This window comes from Empidonax traillii, unplaced genomic scaffold, assembly GCF_003031625.1.
Source record: "Empidonax traillii isolate 1590-97213 ecotype Southwest subspecies unplaced genomic scaffold, ASM303162v1 scaffold114:size1751661, whole genome shotgun sequence".
Classification (NCBI taxonomy): Eukaryota; Metazoa; Chordata; class Aves; order Passeriformes; family Tyrannidae; genus Empidonax; species Empidonax traillii.
Window position 1 is genome coordinate 1,384,023 of NW_020955307.1, and position 26,172 is coordinate 1,410,194.

Genomic DNA, 26,172 nt, shown 5'->3' on the forward strand with positions numbered 1-26,172 from the left:
CTCACTTAGGAAGATGTTTTCAGACAGGTCGCTGAAGAAAACCTAATGATGATCAGAAGTGTAAGAGAGGTAAAGCATCCTTCAAATCCAGGAGCTCCAGTTCAGCCAAAGGTCAGAAAAATGGGAGCTAGTCCTATTTCTTTTGTTATGTCTTTAGCTCTGTTTTCTCATCAATACGTGGGGACAGCTGTCAATAGCCTCTCTAGAGAGAACTAGTTGGCCCAAATTCTTCCCTGATGTAATTGCACTGCTTTCATTGTAACCATACCAGAATGTGGCTCCTCTTTATTAGGAACAACAAAAGAGCTCATGATCTTAAACAACCTTTCAGTGTTTTCCTTCTGATTAAAGCAAGTTTTAGTACTTAGAAAATGCTGCAGGCTTATGAAATAACTGTATTCTTCACCCTCCTCTGAAGATTTGCTTCTCCTTCACAGAGTCAGCCCATAGCATCCATGCAATTTATTTTAAAAGTCTGTATTTCCAGTGTACTGCTATTATTTAAACATCTGGTGCACTTAAAATTTATATTTCAAAAACACTAATCTAGGGAGAGAGGGGTTAAAATGTAAAACTATAGAAAAGCAAACTACGGAAAATGATAAATTCTGACAGAAACTTCAAGCAGATAAGAAGCACTAGAGCTGTCAAATCATGCATTTTGGATGTGAGCTGAAGCAAATCACAGAAGCAGTTTTTCAGTGCTTCGTCTGAAAGCAATTTAGCTTTTCTGTGTTAGCAGATTATGCTGTTTTCAACAGTTGTTGGAGAGATGACTGATGAAAAGCATTTTCATTGTGGGTGTGTTTCCAAGTATAGACAGAGCTCTGGCACTCAAACCCTGGGTTTCTTATGTGACCCATCCCACATTTTTCTGGAGTCAATGAAAAAGAGGCAACAACAAAATCAAAGGATGTCAAAAACCTGCAGTCAAACAGGTGATTGAATCCAGTTACTGTTGTCTACCATTTTAGTAAAATAAACACCTGCAAATCACTTCCAATTTCACCTGCCTAGATGGTCCTAAAGAAAATAATGCAGAAATTCACAAATAAATTACAGTTTTCTGTAGACAGCAGATTTTTTCCACTAGAGCAAAGGTATTTGGAACTGCAATTGTGTGTTTACTATCAAACATGTATTTTTGGGCCTTCTTCCACCAGAAGCTCATATACCAGAACTGCTCTAAGTCTCCATCCCCAGACCCACCAGCTATAATTATCCATGGACCATGTTTCCTACTGCAGTATCAGTGACCTTGCCTGTAATTATTCTTTACAGGGGAAGCTTAGCTCAGTCCTCCAACTCCTGCAGCAGCTCTGAACAAAAATAACCCAAAAGTCCACAACAGGAAACGTTAACAATGGCAGGATTACTGGCCACCATATCACCATAAAATAAACGAGCAACTGAGGGGGAGTTCAGGGAAAAGCAGCACCATGATTAGGTAACGGGAGGGACTGACTTATGAGAAAAGATTAAATGAGCTAAGCGATGACGAAAGGGTGAAAGGAATGACTGCCTCCAAATGTTTGAAAGAAGAAACCATCCAGGAGAGGGAGGAATTTTTTAAGCTGCAGCCAGGAGTTAAGAGTAATGGAAAGAAACCAATAAAATGAACACAGCAGTCACCATAACTATTTCTTTAGCTCAAAAAAAAAAAAAAAGAAACTCAGTGCTTTTATCCATGTGGAAACTGTGCTTATTTGTCCTGTTTTATTCTTTAGCCATATCCCACAAAGCATGGGGCTAACACTTAAAATTACATCATGGTGCAATATTGCAGTTCTGAAGGACTGTGAGGGAGCTGTGATGACAACCCCTTCCAGCTCCTGTCAGATTCAGACCCTCACTTCTTCAGGGGCCTCAGAAAGCCTCGAGGCTTCAGCTGAGAAAAGCAGCTCTGCACAGCAAAGCACTTAAGCAAACACTTTAGGAAAACGATGAGCTGAACTCCCACAGATATAAATCACATCCACGATTCCCAAATGAGGAACCTGAGTCTGCCCTCAGCAGTCCCTGAAGCGGATGGGTCAGAAAGTACACGAAGTCAGAATTACCCACAGCTATCCCTGGCAGACCTTCGGTTAACATCCCAACCCAGTTAATATTTTTGCAGCAAAACAGCTGTGATGCCTCATGTTGTGTTTGTTTTCATTAACTCCTCCCCAGTGGGCTTATATATTTGTATTTCCTTGTTTACATACTTGTACTGTCCCTAAGGGGATACACATGCTACCCCTAAGGTTAGGGGCAAGTTACTGGAGGGCAAGTACATCCCTATGATGCAGAATTTGTCCTGTCTCTTCGTTCTGCTAGAGACATAAATCTTTCTGGAAATGTTGGGCAAAAGCCTCTTTAAACATGTGGTTTCTTTCAGCAGCAGTTTTCAGACTGCGCTTTTTGAATTGCTGGGCCAGAAGTTTGTGTTTCCAATTGTCACTCTCTGAGACACTTTTCCATTGTTAATGCAATCCCGGGTGCTTTACAGCCTGGTCTCTTTATAGTCGTTCCACGGCCCTGTGTGTTGAGGTCGAGATCTTTCCATCACAATTTCTGCTGTCACCGTCCCGCCCGCGCGGAGACGGCGACTCGCAGCTCCCTCCCCGCGCCCGGCGCTGCTTCCCACGGCACCACCCCCGGCCCAGCCCGTCCGTGCCAAGGCTCCCCCGCCCGGGGATGCCGCGGCCGCTCCCCGAGGCCGCGGCTCCCGGGCCGCGTTAGCGGCACCCCGGGGAGCGGGTGCGGGCGGAGCGCGGCCATCCCGCCTGCGGGGGCTCCCCGGCCCCGCCCGGCCCGGCCCGGCCCGGCCGGCGCCCCCCGGCACCGCCGCGTGCGTCAGACCGGAGACGTGGCCCCGCGGCGGCGGGGGCGGAGCGCGGCGGGCGGAGCGCGGCTGCGGGCGGGCGGGCGGGCGGCCTCCCCGCCCCGCCCGGCACGGCCCGGCCCTGCCCGCCGCGCTCAGCCCCGCACGGCGCCGCGGGATGTTCGCGCTCCCGCCCGGCCGCCGCCCGTGACCCCGCGCCCGGCCGCGCACCAGGTAAGCGCTGCCGCGCCCCGCTGCCCCTCCCGGGGCGCTGCGCTGCCCGCCCGGGGACGGGGCATCGCTGCGGGGAGGGGGCCCCGGGGGGCCGCGCGGGGACCGAGCCGCCCCGCGGGGGGAAGAGAAGAGACCGAGCCGGCCCGGCCTGGCCCGACCCGCGGCTGCCGGGGCGCCGCTTTGCCCGCGGCAGCATCGGCGGTGCCGCCCCCATCCCCGGGCAGCGCCGGGGGAGCCAAACTTTATCTGGGATCACCGCCGTCTCCTCCCTCGCCAAGGGGCGCCGGGAAGCGGCCGGGCAGCCCCACACGCCGCAAGCATCCCACCACATCCCTACCGGGCAGGGCCGCTCCGCTGCCGGGCGGCCCCGGGGTGCCCCGCGGGGCGGTGGCGCGGGGCCGGCAAGGGGGCGGTGGCGAAGGGAGGCAGTCGCCGTGGAGACGGGCGGCTCGGGGAAAGCCCTTGGCCGTGTTTTCCCCGAAAACCAAGCCGCGTTATGGGGAGGATGCGAGCAGCGCGGTGAGGAGGCGGTCCAGCCGCGGGCACAGCGGCTGCGGGGACCGCGGGGACTCCGCAGCGTCTCCGAGAGCGGAGGGTCCTGGCGGGTCTGGGAGGGGAGCGCAGCCCCAGCGAAGCTGCGAGGCTTCGGGTCCATGGCTCTGTTGGTGAGGAGATTTAAATAAATAAAAAAGCCCTGATTTTAAATCGTTTTGAAACTGACTCTGCGTTGTCGCGGAGTGATGGGCAGTTTTGTTCATTATTCACGAAATGCGGTTTGTCCAGTTCACTGGAAACAGTTGACCAAGCAAAATGAGAGGCTTATGAAAGACTGCTGAATGTATCCTACCAGTATTTCATGAGGATGAAAGTGTTTAAAAATGAGGAATTTTGTTGCTCAGATAAGAATGTTAGTTATGGCTTGGCTTTTTAATTTTCTTTACTCTTGGAATAAGTACTTCCAATTAGGAGAGACTCAGTATTATAAGCACCACTATTGGAAGAGCCCCATGTACATGTTTGTTCCCACAGAGCACTGTAGGCTTCAATGATGGTGTAAAAGATTGGACAGGCAGAAAGAAAGGTGCTTTGCAAGGTAGTGAAGAAAAAGATGACAACATTGGAAATAATAATAAAAAATCTCCCCAATTCAGCTAAGTATATTTCCTCTCTTCCCTCTTGCTGTATTAGACCTGCTTTTACTTTTCTTTTTGGCATGATGAAAGCAGTCAGGAGGGTAGCACTCACTCCCCTAGAGTTTTTCTCCTGGAAAAACCTGTTTTTCTCTGTGGTGCAGATCAGCATGGAGAGCTGGACTGAGCACAATTCCGAGTTGATCCCTAATTTTAACCTGGCCTTGGATTCCTGCTGTCTCAGAAGTGCCTGTGTCCCAGGGCTGCCAGCGAGGCGCAGCAGCCTGGTGCTGAGCACCTGTGGTTTCTGAATCATTTCCTTTTCCAGTTGCTTTATGAGTTTGCTAAATTTGTGGCACCCCTGATGCTGTTTTCTTCCACTCTGAATACTAACAGGCCCTGCTAGAGGTTTTACCATAATATAACTTTGTGTGCTTTATTTGTTATTATTTACTCTTGTACGCATTTTTAGAAAGAAGCTTTCTGACGGAAAACCTAAAAATCTAGTTGCTTTGTATGCCCAGTATTGGAAAAGGCTGGTGCTGGTTTTCAGCGGAAAACAAAACCAGAGACTGCTGAATTCTTCTGACAAGTTCCTTGCCTCAGTGCTTGGTGCTATCTTACAGTCAGTTCCTGTACCAGTTCAAGCTGATTTCCTGAGGCAGCCTCATCCCACCTCGGTGTCTGGCTTTTGAGGCCCACAGTAAGGAGCTCCAACCAAGAGGGGGGAGGCATCCGGGCTGGGCAGTGCCGAGGGTTAAACAATACTCAGGTGGCCTTAGCGCCAGAGGGACAACACAGTGAGACCCAAAATAATGAACTGGGTCAGAGTGCTGGGAGGAGCAGTTCCCCTGATTGTCCATTGACCTCAGTTGCAACTGGTTGAAGTGGCCCCTATTCACCATCAGAAAGGCACTTCCCAGCCCAAGGCTTTTTGAGTGCTGCGGGAAGTAAAAAAAAAAATCTGTTACCACCCAAACAATTCACAATAACAGGAGCTAGAGTTTAATTATATAGTTTTTTCCTCTTGGAGAAAATTTATTGAAAAGATGCTGTCCTCATTGTCACAGAGTTGTGAAGGGCGGGGGAGAGGCCATATAGTAAAGAAAACACTGAAAATTAAACAATTGTCCTCAGAAGACAAAAAAAGACAACCTCAAAATGCTTTAAAACTTATACTTAGTGAAGCAGAGAAGCCATTCTCCTTCCAAAATGACTTGTCAGAAGAATCTTAACAAGTGTTGGATTTCACATGCTCAACATAGTGGAAACTTTCCTCTCCTCTTCATCCTTTAGCTGTTTGCCCAGGGATTTTGTGCAGCAAAACTCTGATGCAAATAGTGAAATGACTTTTGTTGGGGTTTGTTTCAAGGATCTCTTTTCCACTAGGAAGATACAAGGTTTGATTCAGCCTCTTAGCCACGTGTGAGTATGCCGTTTTTTCCATTGCTTTCATTCATAACACAGGGCAGTCCCATCCCCAGGCAGGCAAAGGGTCTTAGAGCTGTCTGTAAACCTGGCAGACCCTGGATCAGCTTTCCTGCACTGTCTTCTTTTTACATCTTAGTGCCTGACACAAGCAGCTAATTAGACAGAGCATTAAGTTTACAACCATATCATCCAGAGAGTTGTAGGTTTGGACCAGGATGAGATTTGTTTCAGATTTTCTTTCCAATATGGAGGTTGAGTACACTGTCTCCTCCTCCCATGAAGAACTGATTTGCAATCTAGTGTTTGATCTGGTCAGATCTTTAAAAAGTAGTGCCATGCATGGGCTTTGCATATTTTCCATTTGTTTGGAAGAATCCTGCCTTAAGATACATTACATGTTTTTTCTTGGTTTTAAAGTAAAACAAAGGCCTCCCCCGAAGAGTAGGATGGCAGAGTTCTCCATGGAAATTTGCTAGCACTGCTGTTACAGCGAGTGTATAAAGTTCCACTAAATTTGAGCCGGAATATGTAAAAAACATTTGGTCCTGTACAGTACTATTAAAAATCCATTTTTCTCTCTGTCAAAGTAAGCTTTAGCTTTTCCATTGACTTCTAGGTGAGCAGAATCCAGCCTTTTATATCAATTTCAAATCCTGGCTTAACCTATGATCTGCTGAAAATGGAGGTGGCTAGCTCACATCTCCCTTCGGTGGCAGTAGTACAGAGTGATTTTGTACTGAAGGGAATACTAACTTCAGTAAGCCAGCAATAAGACTGCTGAAGTGCTGAGAACATTTCCTGTTTTATTTACTCGTCACTGAAAGGAAGGTGGGAGTTTGGACTAATCGCTTGCTCTGGAGCACATGGTAAAGCAGAGCACCGGTCAAGCCCTGCCCTGAACATGCAGCAGTGTGAGATCCTGATACATGTGTGACTTACAGCAGAATGCAACAGCTCAGAAGTGCAGGTGGCTGTCAGAAAGTAGATTTGGTGCTCGGAGCAAGGACCATTAGAGGTCTCATTTTCCAGTTGATGTGAATGTTTGATGAGCTGTCTCAGAGGTAGATAGGTTTCGCCAGTGTTCACAGACAGTATTCTCAGAAAAACCCTTTGTTAAGTGTAATGTGATTTAAAAGAGTATTTGTTCTTTGCAGTCGTTTACCCATGATCACATAATTTCAAAGATCTGTACACCTGTGTTGTCAGAATCCCCCCCAGCAACTGCTTTGATCTCACAAAGTTTAGGCTTGATGGAAACAGCCTTTCTTTCTGTTTTATTATGCATCAACAGACTCTTTGGTGGAACGAGGTTAGAGCTAATCCCATTTTGGTGGTCCATGACTGGACACTGTCCTGAAAAAGTCCATGTCTATGAAGAGCAGTTCTGTTTCTGTAGCTGTTAGTGTTTGAGTATGCCTATGTCACATCCAGTTGATTTACTTGAGTTTATCTATGTTAGCCTTTCTTATTCTTTCAGGAGTATGGGTGAGACCATGAGCTTTATTTTTATTGTCACAAAGGATGGTTTGGGGGGAAGAAAATCCATCAGCTGTTTCAGGCTGAGAATACCTGTATGTTTATCCAGGCGTTTTGAGAGGGACACGTGTATTATGAGACTATCGTGACGTTTAGAAAGCTCTTTTGTGTTGCATGCAAGTGGGAGCAGAAAAGATTCTTTATATGAAAAGTCTCACAAATCACGAAAACAGGCATTTCTTTAGTGTTTTTGGCTCAATCACTGCATAAAATGTTTTTAACTAACTTGTCAGATGGTTGAGCTGCTTAAGACTCAGAATGGAGCTTTTGTGCTTCCTGTCCCAATTAGGAATTAATTTTTAATTATATCAGCTGAACATTTTTTAATATGAGCACTTGTATTAGCCTGAGGCGCCTGACTATTCCTCTGATGATGAATGGCACTGATTTGTGTAATATTGTCTGTACTATGATATTTTATGGCATTATTTCTGTCTTCATTATCTGCATATATTAAATACTGGAAAATTGTGGAAAACATGGTATAACTTGGATTAAAACTTGATTTGAATTTACTTTTCTCAAACATTTAGGCATATTTCAGGAGTACTAAAATATCACTTACTGGATAGTTTCTTGCTCAGTGCTTTGATTTGCTGTTAAAGGTTTACACTCGCATTAAAACCATTTTGCAGCTCTGGAAAGAGGGCTGGCAGCTTGAACGATAGCCCTGATAAACTAAGAATGTTACTCCCAGAGATGAAAAATGGTAAGTGTTGCCTTTGAAGTAGTCTTTGACATAGAAATGCATGGAGTGTACTTTAGTTTTGGACGAATAGCTCAGCAAAGCCAAATCTCCGCACAGGCCCATGTGCTTGGTACGGAAAGAATTCCTCTCGATTTCACTGAGATTTTATCTGGCAGAATCTAGCCCTGGATATTTTTTTGTCTTCAGTCCAACCAAGCTGAAGTCAAAGAGCTGCTGACAATAGGAAGTCTTTTTGGTGTGTAATACGTGAAAAAGTGCTATGACTCAGTTGGAACAAACAAGAAGGTTATTGTCTGGGATTCATTGCCAAAGCAGCACTTACTGTATATGTAGGTGGAAATTGCAGCATATATTTTGAAATGCAGTTTAGTAAAGGTACTTCCTCTTTATGTCCTTTATGTCTCCTCCGAGTTCTGATTCAGGTCTTTGAGCTTCCGCTGCCACAGCAGATGGTGCCAAGAGCAGAGCAGAGGGGATTCACTGCTGCCTCTGAGTCCGCTACGCTCTCTCCTGGCTGTTCAGCAGAGGGGCAGCTGAAACCTACATACATACCTGATGCTTGTAATGTGTGCCTCAGTAACTCGGAAAAGAGTGGACTAGATATTCAGCTAGTTTCTGGAAGTTACACCCTTTCCAGTTTCCTCAAGCACTAAATCCCCGGTGATTTGTTGACGTCTTGCCCACGGCTGTGGTCCTGCGGAGCTGGGGCTCTGGGGGAGCTCAGCTGTGGTAGTTGGCATAACGGAGGGCAGTTTTCCAGTAGAAGGGTTGTGACTCTGCTGGAGTTCAGGTGGCACAACCTAGCTGCCTCCTGTCAGTGCACCTGGCAAGAAAAGCCCGTTGCTGTGCTGAGTGGCTGTCACGCAGCAGACAGTCTGATCGTGGCCAGCCTCCTTTCATCATCATCAGGGCATGTGCAGCCCTTGTGAACACTGCATGAGTTGCACAGGTTTTGCAGGACCACCAAATTATGGGTGCTGGAATAATGTCTTCTGTGAGCTGATTATATTTGGTCTGTTCCCCAGATTGTAAACTAGGACCACCTGGGACATTTAATTTTGGTAATGTGTAGTATGAAATCAAATTAACTTCAGTGGCTTCACAGGGAAGTTTTGACATGCTATCAGTTTAGACTCAGCCACTGCAGAAAACTGGAAAAAAGCAGTATGTTATGATTTTATAGTACTATTCATTCATATTTCCCACCAAAGGTATTAAAGAAAGTTGATACCTTTCTGTTTTGCCGCTGGAGAATGATGGCATGGTTGGTGGATGTGGCGTGCACAGGCTGTCCGTGGCCATGTCCCAGTGGGGACTCCTGACTCACGCTCTGTTGTTCCTCCAGGTCACATTTCCTCACCAGCTTCAGCCTCGAGGAGATGAATTTGTTTGAAAATACAGTAAACACATGGACTTTTAAAAATAACTGTTTGGATGAAAATGGTTTGTTTTTAATGTTGTTCCAATTCCTTAACGTGGGATTTATGTTTAGGCAACAGCATCATTTGTTTGTATTTCTTACTTCAGAATGATGGTATTTCTTCCTACGAAAATCTTGGGTGCAGTCAATGGAACAAAAAGTAAGCCATCACGTTTGAAATAGAGGCAACAGGAGCCAGTGTTGAAAGTAGTTTTTCCAGGCAAAAAATTTTTACCTTTTTATAAATTATATTTTAAATTAAATTTTATGTTACAGGGAACACCAATGGCAATAAAGCCTAACAGGGAAATTGTTCTCCTGAAATGCCTCGAATACAAGGAGTAGTCAGTAGCAGAGTTATTATCGTATGTTACATGGGAACTGACCAAGCACCTACACTTACCAAAATGCTGGGCATTTTGGCCAGTACAACCATATAGCACAATAATTACCAAAACTGAATGTCAGGGGAGTTCAGAAGTTATTTCACTGCATGTACAATGTGTGTGAGAATACACAGATAAGGAAGGAACATCAACCTCTTGGGAATTAGGAGTTACTAATTCCAGCCCTTATCATCGTGTTTCCCCCTTAGTCTAATCTCAGTTTCCCAGACCTGGTGTCTTGTCCCTGGGTCCACTTTTAGTCCTCTCCTGGTTAGGTGATGAAGTGAAGCAGGCTTGCTGTCTGTCATCTGTAGTGCCAGCATGGGCAGTGCCAGGAGCTGTGAGGGGCTCCTGGACACATGCTGAAGATGAAGTGTTCAGCTGCTAAGATCAAAGGACACATGCAAACCCACAGTTTCCAAAGGTTTATAAATTATCCGGCTATAGGCAGCTGTTCACACAGCAGTAAAAACTGTGTTCCTGGTGCACAGGCTTAATTTTGGGGCATGGGGGGTCTGGGAAGTTTTAAATAAGATACCACAAGTTTTGCAGTGTGCACATCCAGTGTTGTTCCCCTAATCTTGTCTCTAGAATGGTTTGAACAATTGCTGACTAGATCTTTGTTCAATTTTTTTTTTAAATTACACAGGTTTTTCCTTATGGTCATTTTGGGAACCCAGTCACACCTAATTTGGCAAAGATAAAATCAACAGAATATATGACTGATGATAGTAGCACCAAGCCATTTTCATGCCAGGCTGTGCCTATCAGCTCTGGCTCGACGAGATGATGGCTCTAAGCTCTGAGGCTCTATAGAGACCAGTGATTTTGTTTAAATAGCCTATTTGAGAATACATCACCACGAACCTGACTGCAAAACTCACTCACCCCTGCATATTTGCCTGTCTCAGTGTGCAGTTCCAAATCAGGTAAAATAGGAATGGAAAACTCTTTGTTTCAGGGCAGCCTCAGGCCCCATGCTGAGAAACACTCTAGCTTGATTTCACCTCCTGGCCCACGGTGGCCGAGGCCAAACAGCACAGAACACTTGAAAGGTGACTTTATGGTATTTGTGCAGAGTAACAAATGTTCACAACCAAGGACAGTGGGCTCTGGTGTTCAGGGTGTGCAGTGCCATGTCCTGTGTAAGACAAAACCCAGTGGCATGCAGCCCCTACACATGCAGCCACAGCGCTTGGGCTCTGCTGAGTCCCTGCTGTCAGGTCACAAATCAGTTGTATGTTAAATATGTGCTGTGCTCTGTTCCTGTAATGAAGATGAATATGCAATAAATCATGTATGGGAACCAACCCAGAGACCTTCCTGCCGTGCTGTTCCCAAAAGGCATTTCATAATTTATCCTAGTGTATGCAGTATGTTTAAACAGCCAGGAGGGCAGGGTTTGCCTAGCCTTTTCTCCTTTCAGTAGATCTCTGGTGTAAAAAACCAAGCAGCCCCAGTCTGAATTGGCTTTTGAGGACATTTCAGCCTTGACCCTTCCTGTTGTACTCAGCTGGACTGCAGTTGTGGTCCTGCAGCCACCAGCCCAAAGCTCCTCATGCCAAGGGGAAAGTTTCTTCCTCATGCCAAGGGGGTCAAGGCTGTGTCCATATCATCTGGAGCTTGATTGGACTGTATGCTGCTCTTCAGAGGTGGTGGTGCTGATCGTACATCTGAAGAGGATTGATGGGATGTAAGGAAAATATGGTTAAATGTCAGCTGGCTAATAATTTAAACACCTTTTCTAGTTAGCTTTAGAAATCTCACCAAGTTTTTGTGCTTCACAGTTGAAATGTTGCTATTTCTCTCTCCTTCAGCTATATTACTCCTCATTTTTCCCTCTGATGTGTAATTCATACCCTGCCCTGGCCAAACCAGTACCCTCTGGATGTTTATTGCCTGTCCAACATTCAGGGGCCCTGATTCTGGTGCGCAGCTTTGGTCGTTCCCCTAAAACAAGCAATGGATGATACTGATCGCTTCAATGCATGGTGATGTGCTTGAGTAACCTGACTACTGGAAGAACAATGTAGCAAAGGGCTTGACTTCTGATGAAAATACCTGTAGCTTGGAAAACAGCTCTGGCAAGTCATAGTCTACTGCCTGAGCACATGAAGAAGCAGTGATTCTGCTTCTCTGTGAGGTGAGGGTCAGCAAGGCACAGAGAGAGGCCCTTTGGTTTTGCTGGGCAAGGAGGCCATAGCCAGGGCATTGTCTGGCTGCTGCCCACGGGTGATACCGAGCACTGCCTATGGAAGGGCTCAGACCAGTTGGCAGCTCTCTGGCAGCCTGATGATCAGCTTGCCATGGTCGGGAGCGGTGGTAGGAGCTGCTGAGAGTCTGCCTCAGTGAGGAATGCATGCTGTCAGGTGTGCTGCTGGTGAGATAAAGGCAAGGCCTCCCAGTTATTCCCTTGTGTTTTGCTCAGTGTGATTTTTTAATGCTGTGTCTCTACAGTCTATACCTTGAAAGCTGAGGTGGGGCAGAGTGGGAGCGGCACGGTGCTGTTCACCAGTGACAGAGGGCTCCCAGCAGCATGTACCCTGTAATTCTGCTGGGGGCTGCTGCCAGTCCACACAGCTACGCTCCATAAAATGAATGAGAGTCTTACTCTGTGAGAATCCACTTAAAAATAGCAACTGTCACCTAGCAATAGTTCGAGCCTGGGGCCTGGAAGATACTAGAAACCAGAAGTGGTTTTGTTCACGGTAGTACCGCAGGGACACTTCTCTGAGCATTAATGTTTTTGCTTTGTGAAGTGTCTCCCACGATGCAAGATGAATACAGCTTGATGTATGTGGTGTATCAACTTTCACGTCCCCAGGTGTTTGCCCTCCTGGCACGGTCGGCCCTCCCTCTGACTGGGGTCCCTTGTGCCCTGCTGCAAGGCAGGGCACAGAACCTGGGTGGATACGGAGCCGTGGTGAGCAGTTCACGGTGAGCAGCTCACAGTGCCCACCTATGAAGCGTTAAGCCAAGGCCAGGGTTTGTCCCCGGGGCTTTGCTGGCTGTGCTGGGACAGCACTGAAGAGCCCTAGCTGTGAGCAGTGCCAGCCTGGCACACTGTGCCGTGGCTGGGCAGGGCTCTTGGGTTGCTGTTGCTGGTGGCTGTAGGGCTGTGGCACAGAGGCCCTGCTGACACAGTGCTGACCCCAGCCCTGCTGCCGCTCGGTCCCTCTGGCACCAGCTCTGCAAAGGCGGTCCCTGCCCAGAAACCCCCGGGCTGTGTGCCCGAGCACCCTCTGAGCTCCCAGTGGGCAGGAAGCTCATGAATTGATTTCCTTTGTATTCTGCAGTGCACATCATGTGGATTGCTTGGTGCCTCGTTTTTCTCTTTAGCTGCACTGGCAAGAGCTGTCATTACTTCTGAACTGTCCTCACTGCTTTCCTTGATTCCCTCTGATGTAAACCAATCGCTGAGAAGCTGGTTTGCTCCACAGTGCAGCTGTTTCACAGTCATCTTTTGACTCAATCTCTTGATTTATTGTCTAATTTTTTTCCAATACTTTTCTCTTTTACTTGGATCTATTTATTCTTCTTAGCTCTCCTAGGTCACATTAATTTGTTGTGTCTTGCTCCTAATTGTCCATGCATTAGCTGCTTCCTACGGGATAGGTTTTCTGATGGAATAGGTATCACAGTTGCACCTGGATTCAGACATTTCGTCTTATTATGACATATTCATTTTCACTCATCGAGTTTTCTACATTTCATAGAAATTTTAAAATTACAGTAAAAAACACTACTAATTTCTCTCCTCTTTTTTTTTTTTTTTTTGTTTGGGGGCTTTTGTTGTTATTTTTTGTTGGTTTGGTTTTGGTGGTTTTTTAATCTGGCAAACCCACACCTCTTTTCTGCAGCATTGCTTAACAGCCAGTCCAACTGTTTTTTAATCCAAGTTCCTTTTTTATTTCCTTCTGGTAGCTGAATACCAGATGATTTATCTCATGTACGGTTTTCTTTCTTCTAGAGACTGAGAATTACTAGAAATGCAAGAGAAAAAAAAAAATTCTAATTTTAATTGAAAAAAATCCAACTCTAGTAAAGCAGGTTAGAATAATATTTAACAATGTCAGACTCCTCATTTCATCTACAATGCATTGAGCAATTAAATAACATTTTGAATGTGACTGGACTGAACTGAAATTAGTAATGCTGTCTTGGTTTTCACCAACTGAAATGTTGAACTTCTATCTCCTTGTTACAAGAAGAGATGAGAAACTACAGTAGTTGGTGTGCTGTCCCAGAGATTGCTGTGACTTGGACTGCAGTGGGACTTATTAGCATCCCTGTTTTGGTTTGCTGAAATTGCAAGGCAGGGCAATTGACTGAACCACTTTATTTCATGCAGACCAGTTCTGCGTGTGATTATAAATGAGTGTGGCAGTGATGCAGCTTTGGGTGTCGCAGTGAGGAAGAGCCGGACTCTGGACATGGCCAGGAGGGGTTTTTCAGGATCGCTCTGAGCTATGTGGACCTGCTGTGTATTTTCTGAGGCCTCAGAGATGCTGCTAATAGATGTTCTTTCAGTCATTGGACAGACCAGAATGGAAAAGAAGCTAGAGGGAAGTGGGAGACAAATGAAAAGTGATTTGGTGTGATTTTGTTCTGCGTGCAGATGCCAGCAATGCTGGTAAGCCTAGGCTGCTCTGCACTGCTTTCCAGTGTTTTCTCTGGACTGTTAGTGCAGCAAGGGGAGAAGCAATAGGGTTCCTCCAGTGAGCGCTGGGAAATGGCTGTCCTACTTATTCACATCCAGTCTCCATTTAAACCTTCTCGTAAATGTCTGTTTTCCCTGAAGCTAAAAAATATCGTCTGTCATTAGACATTGTCAGTTTATTTACTGTTATTATGTGCAGTACTATTGCCATCATTCAGTAACATTTGTTTTCTTTCTTTAGCAGTAGGGGAAGACATTAGTGGCAGATGGGTTTTGATGTCTGGTGTTGAACTGCAAACCTTCCACCCTCAGAGATAGGTTTTCTAGAGTGGATGCAGCTCTCCCTCTGCTTGGCCCATTAATCAGGGTAACAGTATGTGCACTCTGCTAATGAGGAGTCACGCTATGCAAGGATCAAGGCGCCATATGTTTGTGCTACCAAAAACTATCTTCCTTCATCTCAATTCCCCACATATCACTTAGAAGAAATAAAGTAAATATATAATACGACAAAGACCGCTAAAATAGATCATAAAATCTATGAAAACCAACAGCCAAAATAATTTTTGGTCTTTAAAGCTGTCCCTGCACAGTAATTCACAGGATAGTTTCCAGTCCCATCTGCTGTCAGGCACTGCCCCTGTTTCAGTCTTGCCAACTTTCCTAACGCTGTGGCTCAGATCCACAGCTGGTTAGATGTCTAAACAGCATGGCCTGGGTCTCCACATGCTTTAGTGCATGTGAGCACTTGTGTTTTCTTGAGAATCTCCACTCTAGGGAACATAATTCTAAATTTACCTGACACTCAAATTGTTTATACTTTAGAAAAAAATCTTACAAATAGGATCTCTAGAGGCTGTGGCATCAGAATACGAAAAAGCACTCATAAGCCATTATTGCAGGGGTGGGAAGAAAGTGTGATTTTAAAGCAATCTGTTGATAGGTATTCTTGGGTGTACTGATGGCATTCCAGTCAGCCAGCTGGCCTCAAAACCTGAGCCAGCAGTGGTATATGTGCTACAAAGCTTTGAGCAGGACTGTTGCATGGCAACTGCTTAGCTAACATTTGCATTAGTGTATTGCTTTGACAATTTTCTAAGTTTTTCAATACTCGATAGGAAAAAAAAAATGTAAAGCTTACCAGCAGCTATTCAGTCACCTGCATTTTATATGGAAATAAAGAAGAGAAGGGTAATTCCTTACCAGTGGCAGTAAAATGCATACAGGAATGAAGGAGAGATCATGCATGATGTTCTTCAGCTCATGTGCCACTGGGAGCTGCCAGCAGAGGTTCAGCTGAACGAGTGCTGGGCATGTACTTAAAGCTACATGAGGCATCTCTAATTTATGGGATCCATTTTTTCCACCACTATTTCTAAAAGAAAAATGAAAGGCAACAAAGATTTGTCCCAGCAGCTACCTCAGCTGTTCTCTGCTGTAGAGGTGTATCTTCCCTAATACATCTGCTAACATTTGCAAGACAAGCACACAAAAAGCAGAATTGTGGCTCCTGGCTGCCTGCCATTTGATAACGAATGCTGCATTCCTCTGCCAGCACTGCAGCAATTCAGGCCTGTTGGCATGGATGATGCCAAGCCCCTGACCTGGTTGTGTGGAGTCAGGCCTGCATTGCCATCGTTTTCAGGGATGGTCTATTAATCTGTGGAAGACAGTCTGCTTTTCTCTTGAGGATTGCCAGTTGTGCAAAAGGTGTGTGCAATTCCATCTGGCATCGTAGCATGCATCCTGGGCACAGCTTTTAGAAGGGCAGCAGGCTGAGAGAGATTCTCCCGTCTGGCCAAGCAGTGCTTAAAGCAATACGGGAAGGTTGCAAGAGGAGAGGGGGAAAGGAATAAAGGTTATTATGCTACTCACTCAGAGAGCTGCAAAGTTTTTATGCTACTCACTCAGAGAGCTGCAAAGCCTCAGCCTTGCTATTTCCCCAGGATATTTACAGATATCACGTTATGCCTTTGGGAACTACAGTATCTCCTGAGGATCAGCTGGGCAAGAAGACACACAGCAGTTCCTGAGAAGGTGCTAAAGTGAACATCCTTCCACCAAGTATGGCCAATGTAGTGGTGGTCAGTTATTAATTCTTAGGATGGCTGTACACTTGTGATGAATTGCAGCCATTAGGGCTTGAATCATTCCCTTCCCCGTCCCTGGCGTTGAATGAACTGAATCCCCTAAGTCCCTGGACAGCCTATCAGCAAGTGTGTGCTTATCACTAAGCATGTGCACGGGTGGATGTCATCAAACCAACATTAATGGGTCCCAGTGTGCAGCTGAATCAGGATTATAGACTTCTAATATTACTGTGATATGAAGTGATTGTGGTGGGCATTTATGATGTTAGTTAAATTTTGTAAATTGCCCTTGGGAGTATTTTTGTTACATTTCCATGCGAATTTATCTTTCCATTGTAACTTCCTAGGGAGTTTCAGTACTGGTTTGATCTCAGGGATTCAGTTACACAATATGCTGTAGGCTTTAAAATCAGTTGCTTTGCCTGTACATGCTCATGTGCTAGCTGATTTTTCAGAGGAGGTGATGATGTAAACCTAGACATCTGAAGCAAAGATAAAGCCCTTGATCTGCCTGTATTTTGGTTACCTAAAGCACTTTAGCAACTTGCACTCAAAACACAGGAGATTTAAAATTGCAGTGAGTATGTACAAAAATATTCCAAAGCCTCCCTGAAACCACTATGAATAAAATGGAAGTGAATGAAACATGATAGCTTAAAGGGCCTGTGAAATTTGAATGCATGACAAGCATCTTAGCCAGACCTTTGAGATCAAGGCTGAACATCTCTGTCTACAGAATGGGCTGATTTTCAGGGATGCAGAAGGCCTGACCCATGAGAGATGGCTGAGTCAAGGCAGAGAGGGAATTGCTTGCCTGCACAGACAGGAGCCCAGTCCTCTCCCTTCCTCACAGGAGCTGCCATAGGGGCAGCATGAGCTCTTCTGAGGTGGGGTGTCCAGGGGACTGCTTGGGCAGTAGCTGGAGACTTTTGTGCCAGTTCCTGGGACTTTCGTTTACAGAGGGGGTTTTTTCAAACCTCAGAGAGTACTTGCACTCACAGTGTGAAGGGTACGAGCTGCAGGAGACTGAGCGCTGGCTTTGCTCTTTTGCAGGACGATGATTCCTGTGACCGAGTTCCGTCAGTTCTCGGAGCAGCAGCCGGCGTTCAGGGTGCTGAAGCCCTGGTGGGATGTGTTCACGGACTATCTCTCTGTCGCCATGCTGATGATCGGTGTGTTTGGGTGCACGTTACAGGTAAATCAAGCGGGACGGAGGCGTGGCGGGTGCTCAGCAGTGGTGAAAGAACACCACAAATGAGGAAGGGCCTGGGAAGGATGGTGTCCCACCTTGTTTGATCTCTTGGGTTCCCCACGAACAAAGCAAAAATTTGCTGGTCCCAGGATTAAAGCTGTTTAGGTAGCAACCTCAAATAACACAGACCAGACTTTCAGCAGCTGTAAGTCAGCAGAATTGCACTAGAGTGAATGGAGCCGTGCCAGCTAAGATAAGAGCTGTTGGTTTGGCTGGTGCCTAGATCAATGTTTTCACCACAGTTTGGCATAACAAAACATCACATCATAACATAAGATGGCACAACATAACATCAACTTAAGTTCTATTTGTTACCATTTTGCTGTTTGGAAAACGAAATTTTGTAATTTCTGTTTTTCTTTATTTGGCAAATGTTAATATTCTTTCTGTCCTTATGCTTTGAAGCATAAGATTTGAAATGAATGTGCTTATTTTGTTAACACCACCCACAGCTAATACTGTATCTCTTCCATTCCAAAACATCTCTGAGGATGCTTAAAAGTAAACAGTTGAGATTACTGTCAATCACTGTTAGTTACGTTTTGCTAAAGAGACAAAAGCAGAAAAGAAAAAAAATACTGTTTGGGTTGAATCCACAAAAAGATAAAGTTACGAACTGGTTCAAACATGGATCTAACATTTCTTGGCATGACTTTGAAATGGAACTAAAGGGACACATTGACAGAGCTCTTATTTCAGAGGAATTTTCTCACTTATATGACCCAAGATTTTTCACACAAAATCAACTGTAGTTTTGCCTGTATTCTCCATTCACAAGTATTTTCAGTTTTAAGATACAATGTTCATGGTTAAAAATCTCTTTATAAAGGGCTGAGTTTTGCATTCTTGCTGCATGTTTGCTTAACCCCATGAAGTAAATCATCGGTTATTTTTAAGTTTACCCGCTTGATTGGATAAAGCACGCTGGAAAATAATGTGTGGAAACACTGAAATAATATAAAGGGGTTTTTTTTATTCCAACTTATTGCCAGATCCACAAATCCAAGGAGTAAGTAAGGGTGTGTATCACAATAGTGTTTACAGACAAAGATAAACTACAGGAGTTTTTGATGTGTCAACAGTTACAGCACTGATATTGTTTAAATCACATGTAGTCTTATCTCAGCATCTCTGCACTAGGGTGGATCATCCAGGAGGATCTGATTTTGGTAGCTCTTGTTGCATACCTTATATTTAGTGCTTCCAACAACCACAATGTCAAAAAATACATCTACACTACACACACATTCTTAATTTGGGCCAGTCCGAGTTAGTCATTCAAGGCAAGAAACAGAGCTCGTTATCGGATTAGCATTGTAAATTCAGACCTATAGAAAGCCTTGCATTGAACTCAGATCTGTTATCCCAAATTAAACCAAGGATGGTCGGTCCCATAAGGTGCTCTGACCTCCATCTGTCAACATGGATGACCAGCCTAAATTGGGAAATTTGCCTTTTTTTTTGTTTATAGACAGACTAAAGGACAGAGCTACATTTTCTGCCTGGGTGTGTAGTCCATCCTACAAAAGTCCCCCATAGAGAGGAATTTTTTTACAAGAGTGTGTAGTGGTAGGACTGCCAAGATATTAGGAAGAATTTCTTCACTGTGAGGTCGTTGAGGCACTGGAACAGGTTAAAGTTCCCAGAGAAGCTGGTGATACCCCATACCTGGAAGTGTCCAAGGCCAGGTTGATGGGGCTTTGAGCAGCCCAGTCTAGTGGAAGGTGTCCCTGCCCATGGCAGGGAGGTTGGAACTAGATGATCTTTAAGGTCCCTTCCAACCCAGATAATTTATGATTCTATGAGGACTCTATTGTATATGTATGAGAAACTGAATAAAATGTATGTCCATGCACATGCCATCAAAGAATTATCCCTACCTGTCTTTATTGAGACTGAAGTTCATTAATTGTCCAGCATAGATATGCCCCCATTAGCCCCTTGTCAGCCATTTTTTGGTGTGATGAGTCATCGCAGTGGGAGAGTACGGCCACAGGAATACGGTTGTGCTCTTTTCAAGCCTAAGCTATCTCAGAACATTGTGTAGCCAGGGTGAATACACCTGGCAATAACAGTCTGTCTCTGGGCAGAGCAATGCAGGAGATCTCTGGTCTTTTCTGGAATCATTACCCACACTTGTCCTTTTTCTGGATTGTCTCAGTGTGCTTTTATTCAAATTATGGAAAGCTAACCGTAGATAAAAAGGGGTGACCTAGTTTTGAGCATATGGAACAAGTGTCTTTTTGGAAATAATAATAGCACAGCCTGTGGGGCCAAGTAGCAGACTGTGAGGAAGAATGCCTGACAGGTGGAGGAGGTCCAAGGAGAGCTACCCATTTGTGCTGCCACCATTGTTTGTACATCAGTTCAAAAGATACCTTTTTGTGTGTTTCAGGTCATGCAAGACAAGATAATATGCCTTCCAAAGCGCCTACAGCCTTGCCAGAACCAATCTAATAGTTCAAATGTGTTTACCACCATCCCAGATACAACCCCCATTCCGCCACTGAAGCCATCCACCCCTCCAGCTACAATGGAAATGAAAGGACTGAAGACTGATTTGGACCTTCAGCAATACAGCTTTATAAATCAGGTGTGTTATGAACGGGCTCTGCACTGGTATGCCAAGTACTTCCCTTACCTTGTCCTTATACACACACTGGTCTTCATGCTGTGTAGTAACTTTTGGTTCAAATTCCCTGGATCAAGCTCAAAAATTGAACACTTCATTTCAATACTTGGGAAATGTTTTGATTCTCCCTGGACAACAAGAGCTTTATCCGAAGTGTCGGGGGAAGACTCTGAAGAGAAAGATAACAGGAAGAACAACATAAACAAGTCTAATACTACTCAGCCGAGCACTGAAGGCACTTTGGTCAAGACACAGTCTTTAAAATCAATCCCTGAGAAGTTAGTTGTGGATAAGGGAACACCTGGGGCATTAGATAAGAAAGAAGGTGAACAGGCCAAAGCACTGTTTGAAAAGGTGAAGAAGTTTAGACTGCATGTCGAGGAGGGTGATATACTCTATGTCATGTACGTTCGCCAGACTGTACTTAAGGTAATTAAATTCCTTATTATTATTGCTTACAACACAGCACTTGTCTCGGAAGTTAATTTTACAGTAGTCTGTAATGTTGATATTGAAGACATGACAGGATACAAGAATTTTTGCTGTAATCACACGATGGCACATCTGTTCTCTAAACTTTCTTACTGCTACCTGTGCTTTGTAAGCATCTATGGCCTCACATGCCTTTATACGCTGTACTGGCTGTTCTACCGTTCACTGAAAGAATATTCTTTTGAATATGTGCGGCAAGAGACGGGAATTGATGATATCCCAGATGTCAAGAATGACTTCGCTTTTATGCTTCACATGATTGATCAGTATGATCCTCTCTATTCCAAGCGGTTTGCTGTCTTCCTGTCTGAAGTCAGTGAAAATAAGCTGAAACAGCTGAACCTAAACAACGAGTGGACTGCAGATAAACTGCGACAGAGGCTACAGACAAACTCCCATAGCCATTTGGAGCTACAGCTTTTCATGCTTTCTGGACTACCAGACACAGTTTTTGAAATTACTGAGCTGCAGTCATTAAAACTTGAAATAATTAATAATGTAATGATACCAGCAACCATTGCACAGCTGGATAATCTCCAGGAGCTCTCATTGCACCAGTGTTCCGTGAAGATCCACAGTGCCGCCTTGGCTTTTTTGAAGGAAAATCTCAAGATCTTGAGCGTCAAGTTTGATGACATCAGAGAACTTCCACATTGGATGTACGGCCTCAGAAATTTGGAAGAACTCCATTTAATTGGCTCCCTAAGTCATGATATTTCCAAAAACATTACACTGGAGTCTTTTCGGGAACTTAAAAGCCTGAAAATTCTTTACATAAAAAGTAATTTGTCCAAAATCCCTCAATCTGCAGTCGATGTTTCAAGTCACCTACAAAAATTGTGCATCCATAATGATGGCACAAAGTTAGTGATGCTCAACAACTTGAAGAAGATGGTCAATCTGACACAGCTGGAATTGGTTCATTGTGATTTAGAGCGCATACCTCATGCTGTCTTCAGCCTTCTCAGTCTTCAGGAATTGGATCTGAAGGAAAACAACCTCAAATCCATTGAAGAAATAGTAAGTTTTCAACATCTGCGAAAATTGACAATTCTAAAGCTGTGGTACAACAGTATAACGTACATCCCAGAGCATATAAAGAAACTCACTAGTCTAGAGCGGCTTTCCTTCAGCCATAACAAAATAGAGGTTCTTCCGTCCCACCTATTCCTATGCAACAAAATCAGATACTTGGATTTGTCCTACAATGACATTCGCTTTATCCCACCTGAAATAGGAGTTCTGCAGAGTTTACAGTATTTTTCCATTACTTGCAACAAAGTGGAGAGCGTGCCAGATGAACTATACTTTTGCAAAAAACTTAAGACTTTGAAAATTGGGAAAAATAACTTGTCGGTCCTGTCACCTAAAATTGGTAATTTGGTGTTCCTCTCCTACTTGGATATTAAAGGCAATCACTTTGAAATCCTCCCACCTGAGCTCGGTGAGTGCAGAGCTCTGAAGCGGACTGGTTTCACTGTAGAGGACACCTTGTTTGAAACGTTGCCTTCTGATGTCAGGGAGCAAATGAAAGCTGAATAACTTCTTCTTGCTCAGTTTTACAGAAATAACACTTCTACCAAATATGCTCTAGAGAATGCATACTCCGAATATGCATTTAGTTTGTCGTTATTTTTTTCTTTTTCAAATCCTTTCTGTACAAACAAATTTGGAGTAAGGAGTACATATATTTTTAAATAAATTCTTCTCATATTTTTTCACTGTTTTAAGATATTTTTGTTTTGCCCTGAGAACAAGGGCATCTATAACTTAATTTTTACTGGTAAAAGTAAATGGATTTATCTGCTGATTTTTTTTTTTTTTCCCTTTCCTAATCCCACCAGGGAAACTGTGTTTAAGCTGTATGCTTTGGGTTGCATAGTTAGTAATAGATGATTATATTGTCTTCCTGGTTATTGTTAATCCCTTAGGACATGGTCTTCGACAGGTGGTGCTGCAGGTGTTGAATGCCTTGTTTCTTCTTTTCTTCAGTGGCAGTAGAAGGTGTTCAGCATCTAACAAGATCAAATCTGGGTTGACAATCCTTTTTATATTATTACATGGTTTTCTCAGACGGTCAAAGCAAGTAGAAAAGGTTCTTTATGTATTTTAATAGGTGTGAGGGAGTGTGCAGAACTCCTTAAGGGCCTTTTGGCAAGTTCAGTCCAGCTGTCCATTCATAGTCTGCACTGAGCTGGAGGCACTGACTGCGATTTCCTCTCTGGTGCAGGAAGAGTAAGGTCACAGTTCACAGAGGAATCAGCACCAGAATGACTCATGCTGAAGGTTTTCCAAACAGTGCAAAAGGATGTGGCTGCCTGATTCCTACTAACTTGAATGGAAGGGGTGGAATGAACTCACTGTGTTGGAAATGTCAACCCAGGGAGATGAAACACTATCTTGAAAAACCCCATCCTTCCCTAAACACCCAGTCCTGCAAGAGAGAGTGCCCTCTGCCCCCCTCAGTTCTCTTCCCCTCCAGATTGCTTGGCACCTTGCAGGAATGGGATCCAGAAAAAGTGCAATCATGTTTAGTTTGTAAAGCTTCTGACAAGGAAATAGTATCTAATATGCTCCTTAATTGAACTTGGATATCATAAAACCAAGCTCAGCACAGGAACATTTGCAGATTTGCAAAAATGAGATTAAATGAATATATTAACTTCTCACAAGTCTCAGCCTACCCAAGGACAGTGATGAAAGCTGTATTTTCATCTTCCAGATAGTAATTAAATTGGAAATCATACAGTTGGAAGTCTGCTTTTTAAAATAACATAATAATCTCTGATGATTATGCATCAGGTTGGGAACTTTATCCTCTGAAGCCATGTTCAGCTGTTTATTTAATCCAACCATTTGATTTCTTTTAGTCAGGTTTGACAGGGATGTGCTGCTTGCAAGCTAATTTAAGGTAATCAAAAATAACCATATGATGGTAAAATATTTTGCTGGGAGGAGATCTCTTCATCCTATACAACACATATTTGAGTCAGATGCAGGCATTGCATAAATGTTTTGCAAGAATATCTAGGAATAAGTACTTGTTTCTCTAGGAGGCAGTTGTTCATAAATTGCAGAGGTTGAGTTGCTGATTGTTTGAAGTTATGTAAAATAATTGACAGTTGTCAGATTGGTTGCTCTTAATGTTTTCTAATTGCCATTGCGTGTCTTGAGCTACAGTTAATCTGAGTTCTTGAGCTTGGAACAAAAGCATACTGTTGTTTTAAGAGTCTGACTTACAAAGGTGGGGAGACAAACTACAATGAGAATTTCCTCATTAACGCAGGATGTGCTGTGCAATCTGGTATGTGGGCTTGCCACAGTACCAAGTCAGGCTTACTTTTTGTGCTTGGATGTGTTCTGGAGAAGATCCATGTGATTAATCAAAAATGGGTCAGGCATGAAGGAATCAAATCAAGCTTTTTAAAGGGGTTGGATTTAGTTCTGTCGGAAGACCTATAACTGATGTAGCTCTCGCGAGAGCTACTCTTACTTGTGTGGAATGCACTTAATGGAACAGCTTGGCAGTGTATATATTCTAAATGTATTTCACTTTGATGTAATGGGAGGGAGAGAAACATTTCATTTCTCATATTAACCTAATTATGTTAACCAAAGTGCTGTTGTCCCTGATGAATGTAAACTGTTTGAAATGTCCAAGTAATTGGTGGAGCTGTATAATTCTCTTACTTACATTTGAAATATGGGATTACATTTAAAGTTTTTTAAAAAGTCTTTATATTCCTAGATGTAGCATTTTAAATCCCTAATTTATTTTGTGTCTGATGTTGTTCCACGTGACATTTGTGGTCTGTTTTCTTAATGGAGGTGATGCACACCTCATAACTGAAGGTTGGAGATTTGCTCTATGACACTGTTGTAAATACATCACTTAGGGGGATATGGGAGTTTTGTTTATTACTGATTATATTTATACCAGTGCAACCCCTCATGTGGACACAGTTACATGAGTATAAAGTGCCTTGTGCTGGCATATCTTTATTCACTTTGATAGGAATAAACTATACCGGTCTAAGCACTTTCACGCTAATAACTGTATCTTCTCCAAGGGTTTGGTCTGCTGAGACACCTTCCTCAGTCTGACAGCTCACTGCCACAAAAAAGGGGCAGTTTCCTCCTCCTCCCATGTTCCCTGTTCCTGCCAGCACATTCCTGCTGCTTTTCCTGTACCTTTACAGGTCTGGTGCTGATCTGATCCCTCCACAGGACAAATCAACCTTTTAAACCAGCAGAAAACTATACCAGTTCAAAAAAGGGACTAATTTTCTGCTGGATCAGCTCTCCAAAGGATTGGACGGACATTAGGGTGGGAGTAACAAGGAGACAGGACTCTGCAGCTGGGGTCTAGGCAAGGAGAAAGCGGGATAAGTCACTTTGGAGGTGCTAGGTCAGTTCATCGTCTTGCCGAGCCGCGCGCTTGGAGAGCTGTGCTGTTTTATCTCTAGCAGCGTTAGGCAGCTTGGCTTTTGTGAGTAGACAACCCTCAGGCTTGCAGTGAATGATAAAATATCACATTACTGTTAATTTCTTAATGAAACAAACTCAGGTAGCTGCATTGTTGACTTTTCTAAAGTTCTTACTGTCTAATCTGGGGAGTATTTTCCAAACCCATATTGCAGTATTTTAGAAATGTGTCAGCTGAGAGAAGATTGTTTCCTAACTCTGTATGACATCCAGGAAAATATGTAAAAGTGCCATATTTACTCAGTGAATCATGTACTGCTCATATGTATATTCACATACAATTCATACTAGACTTTTCTGTGACTGATAGTATTTGACTTAAAATGGATGGACATTTTGTGGATAATACTTTAGGCATGGTTTGTATATATACAAAGAGTTTATATAACTACTTACTTTAATCACGTGCCTAACAATTATTACAATTCCAGTATTTTAAGCAAAGTGGTTTTTCACTATTGCTCAAAAATAATAAAAATCTTCCTTGGTAATGGAAGCAGAGATGACAAAGATTGCATCAAAAGTAAGAAGACAACCTTAATAGTACATTAAGCCTGAAAAGTAAATCTACTTGGTGAAATGTGCATCTCCCCCTTTGTCAGAATTAGGGTGGATATTTGTGCTGACCTCATGCATCCATCCAGCCCAACAACTTTTGTAAATTCTGATTGGGAAGCGCCTGTTCCAAGTCTCATATCATATTTCTGGCACTTCAGTAATTCATGTGCTTAAGTGGTGATGAGTCCTGTAAGAATGCCAAGGAAAAACTTTGAAATTTGACCAAATGGACAAACTTCTTAATTCTGTAGCAAGAATCTTAGTATGATAATAGACCTGCATAGTGTTACATTGCAATATAGTGCACCCAGAAAAAAATGGAAATAAAATGCTCTTTTGTAATAATGACCA

The 26,172-nt window shown here is 43.8% G+C and overlaps 1 protein-coding gene across 2 annotated transcripts; it reads left to right on the top strand.

Annotated features, from left to right (window-relative positions):
* LRRC8C (leucine rich repeat containing 8 VRAC subunit C) lies at positions 1-26,172 on the top strand. Of its 2 annotated transcripts, none has more exons than XM_027882917.1 (3): positions 1-111; positions 17,456-17,597; positions 20,050-26,172. In XM_027882917.1, the coding sequence occupies exons 2-3, from the start codon at positions 17,460-17,462 to the stop codon at positions 22,318-22,320; spliced, it is 2,409 nt and encodes an 802-aa protein (XP_027738718.1). In that variant the 5' UTR covers positions 1-111; positions 17,456-17,459; the 3' UTR covers positions 22,321-26,172. The 2 variants fall into 2 exon arrangements, with proteins under 2 accessions (XP_027738718.1, XP_027738717.1); XM_027882916.1 differs by lacking the exon at positions 1-111 and adding an exon at positions 3,011-3,040.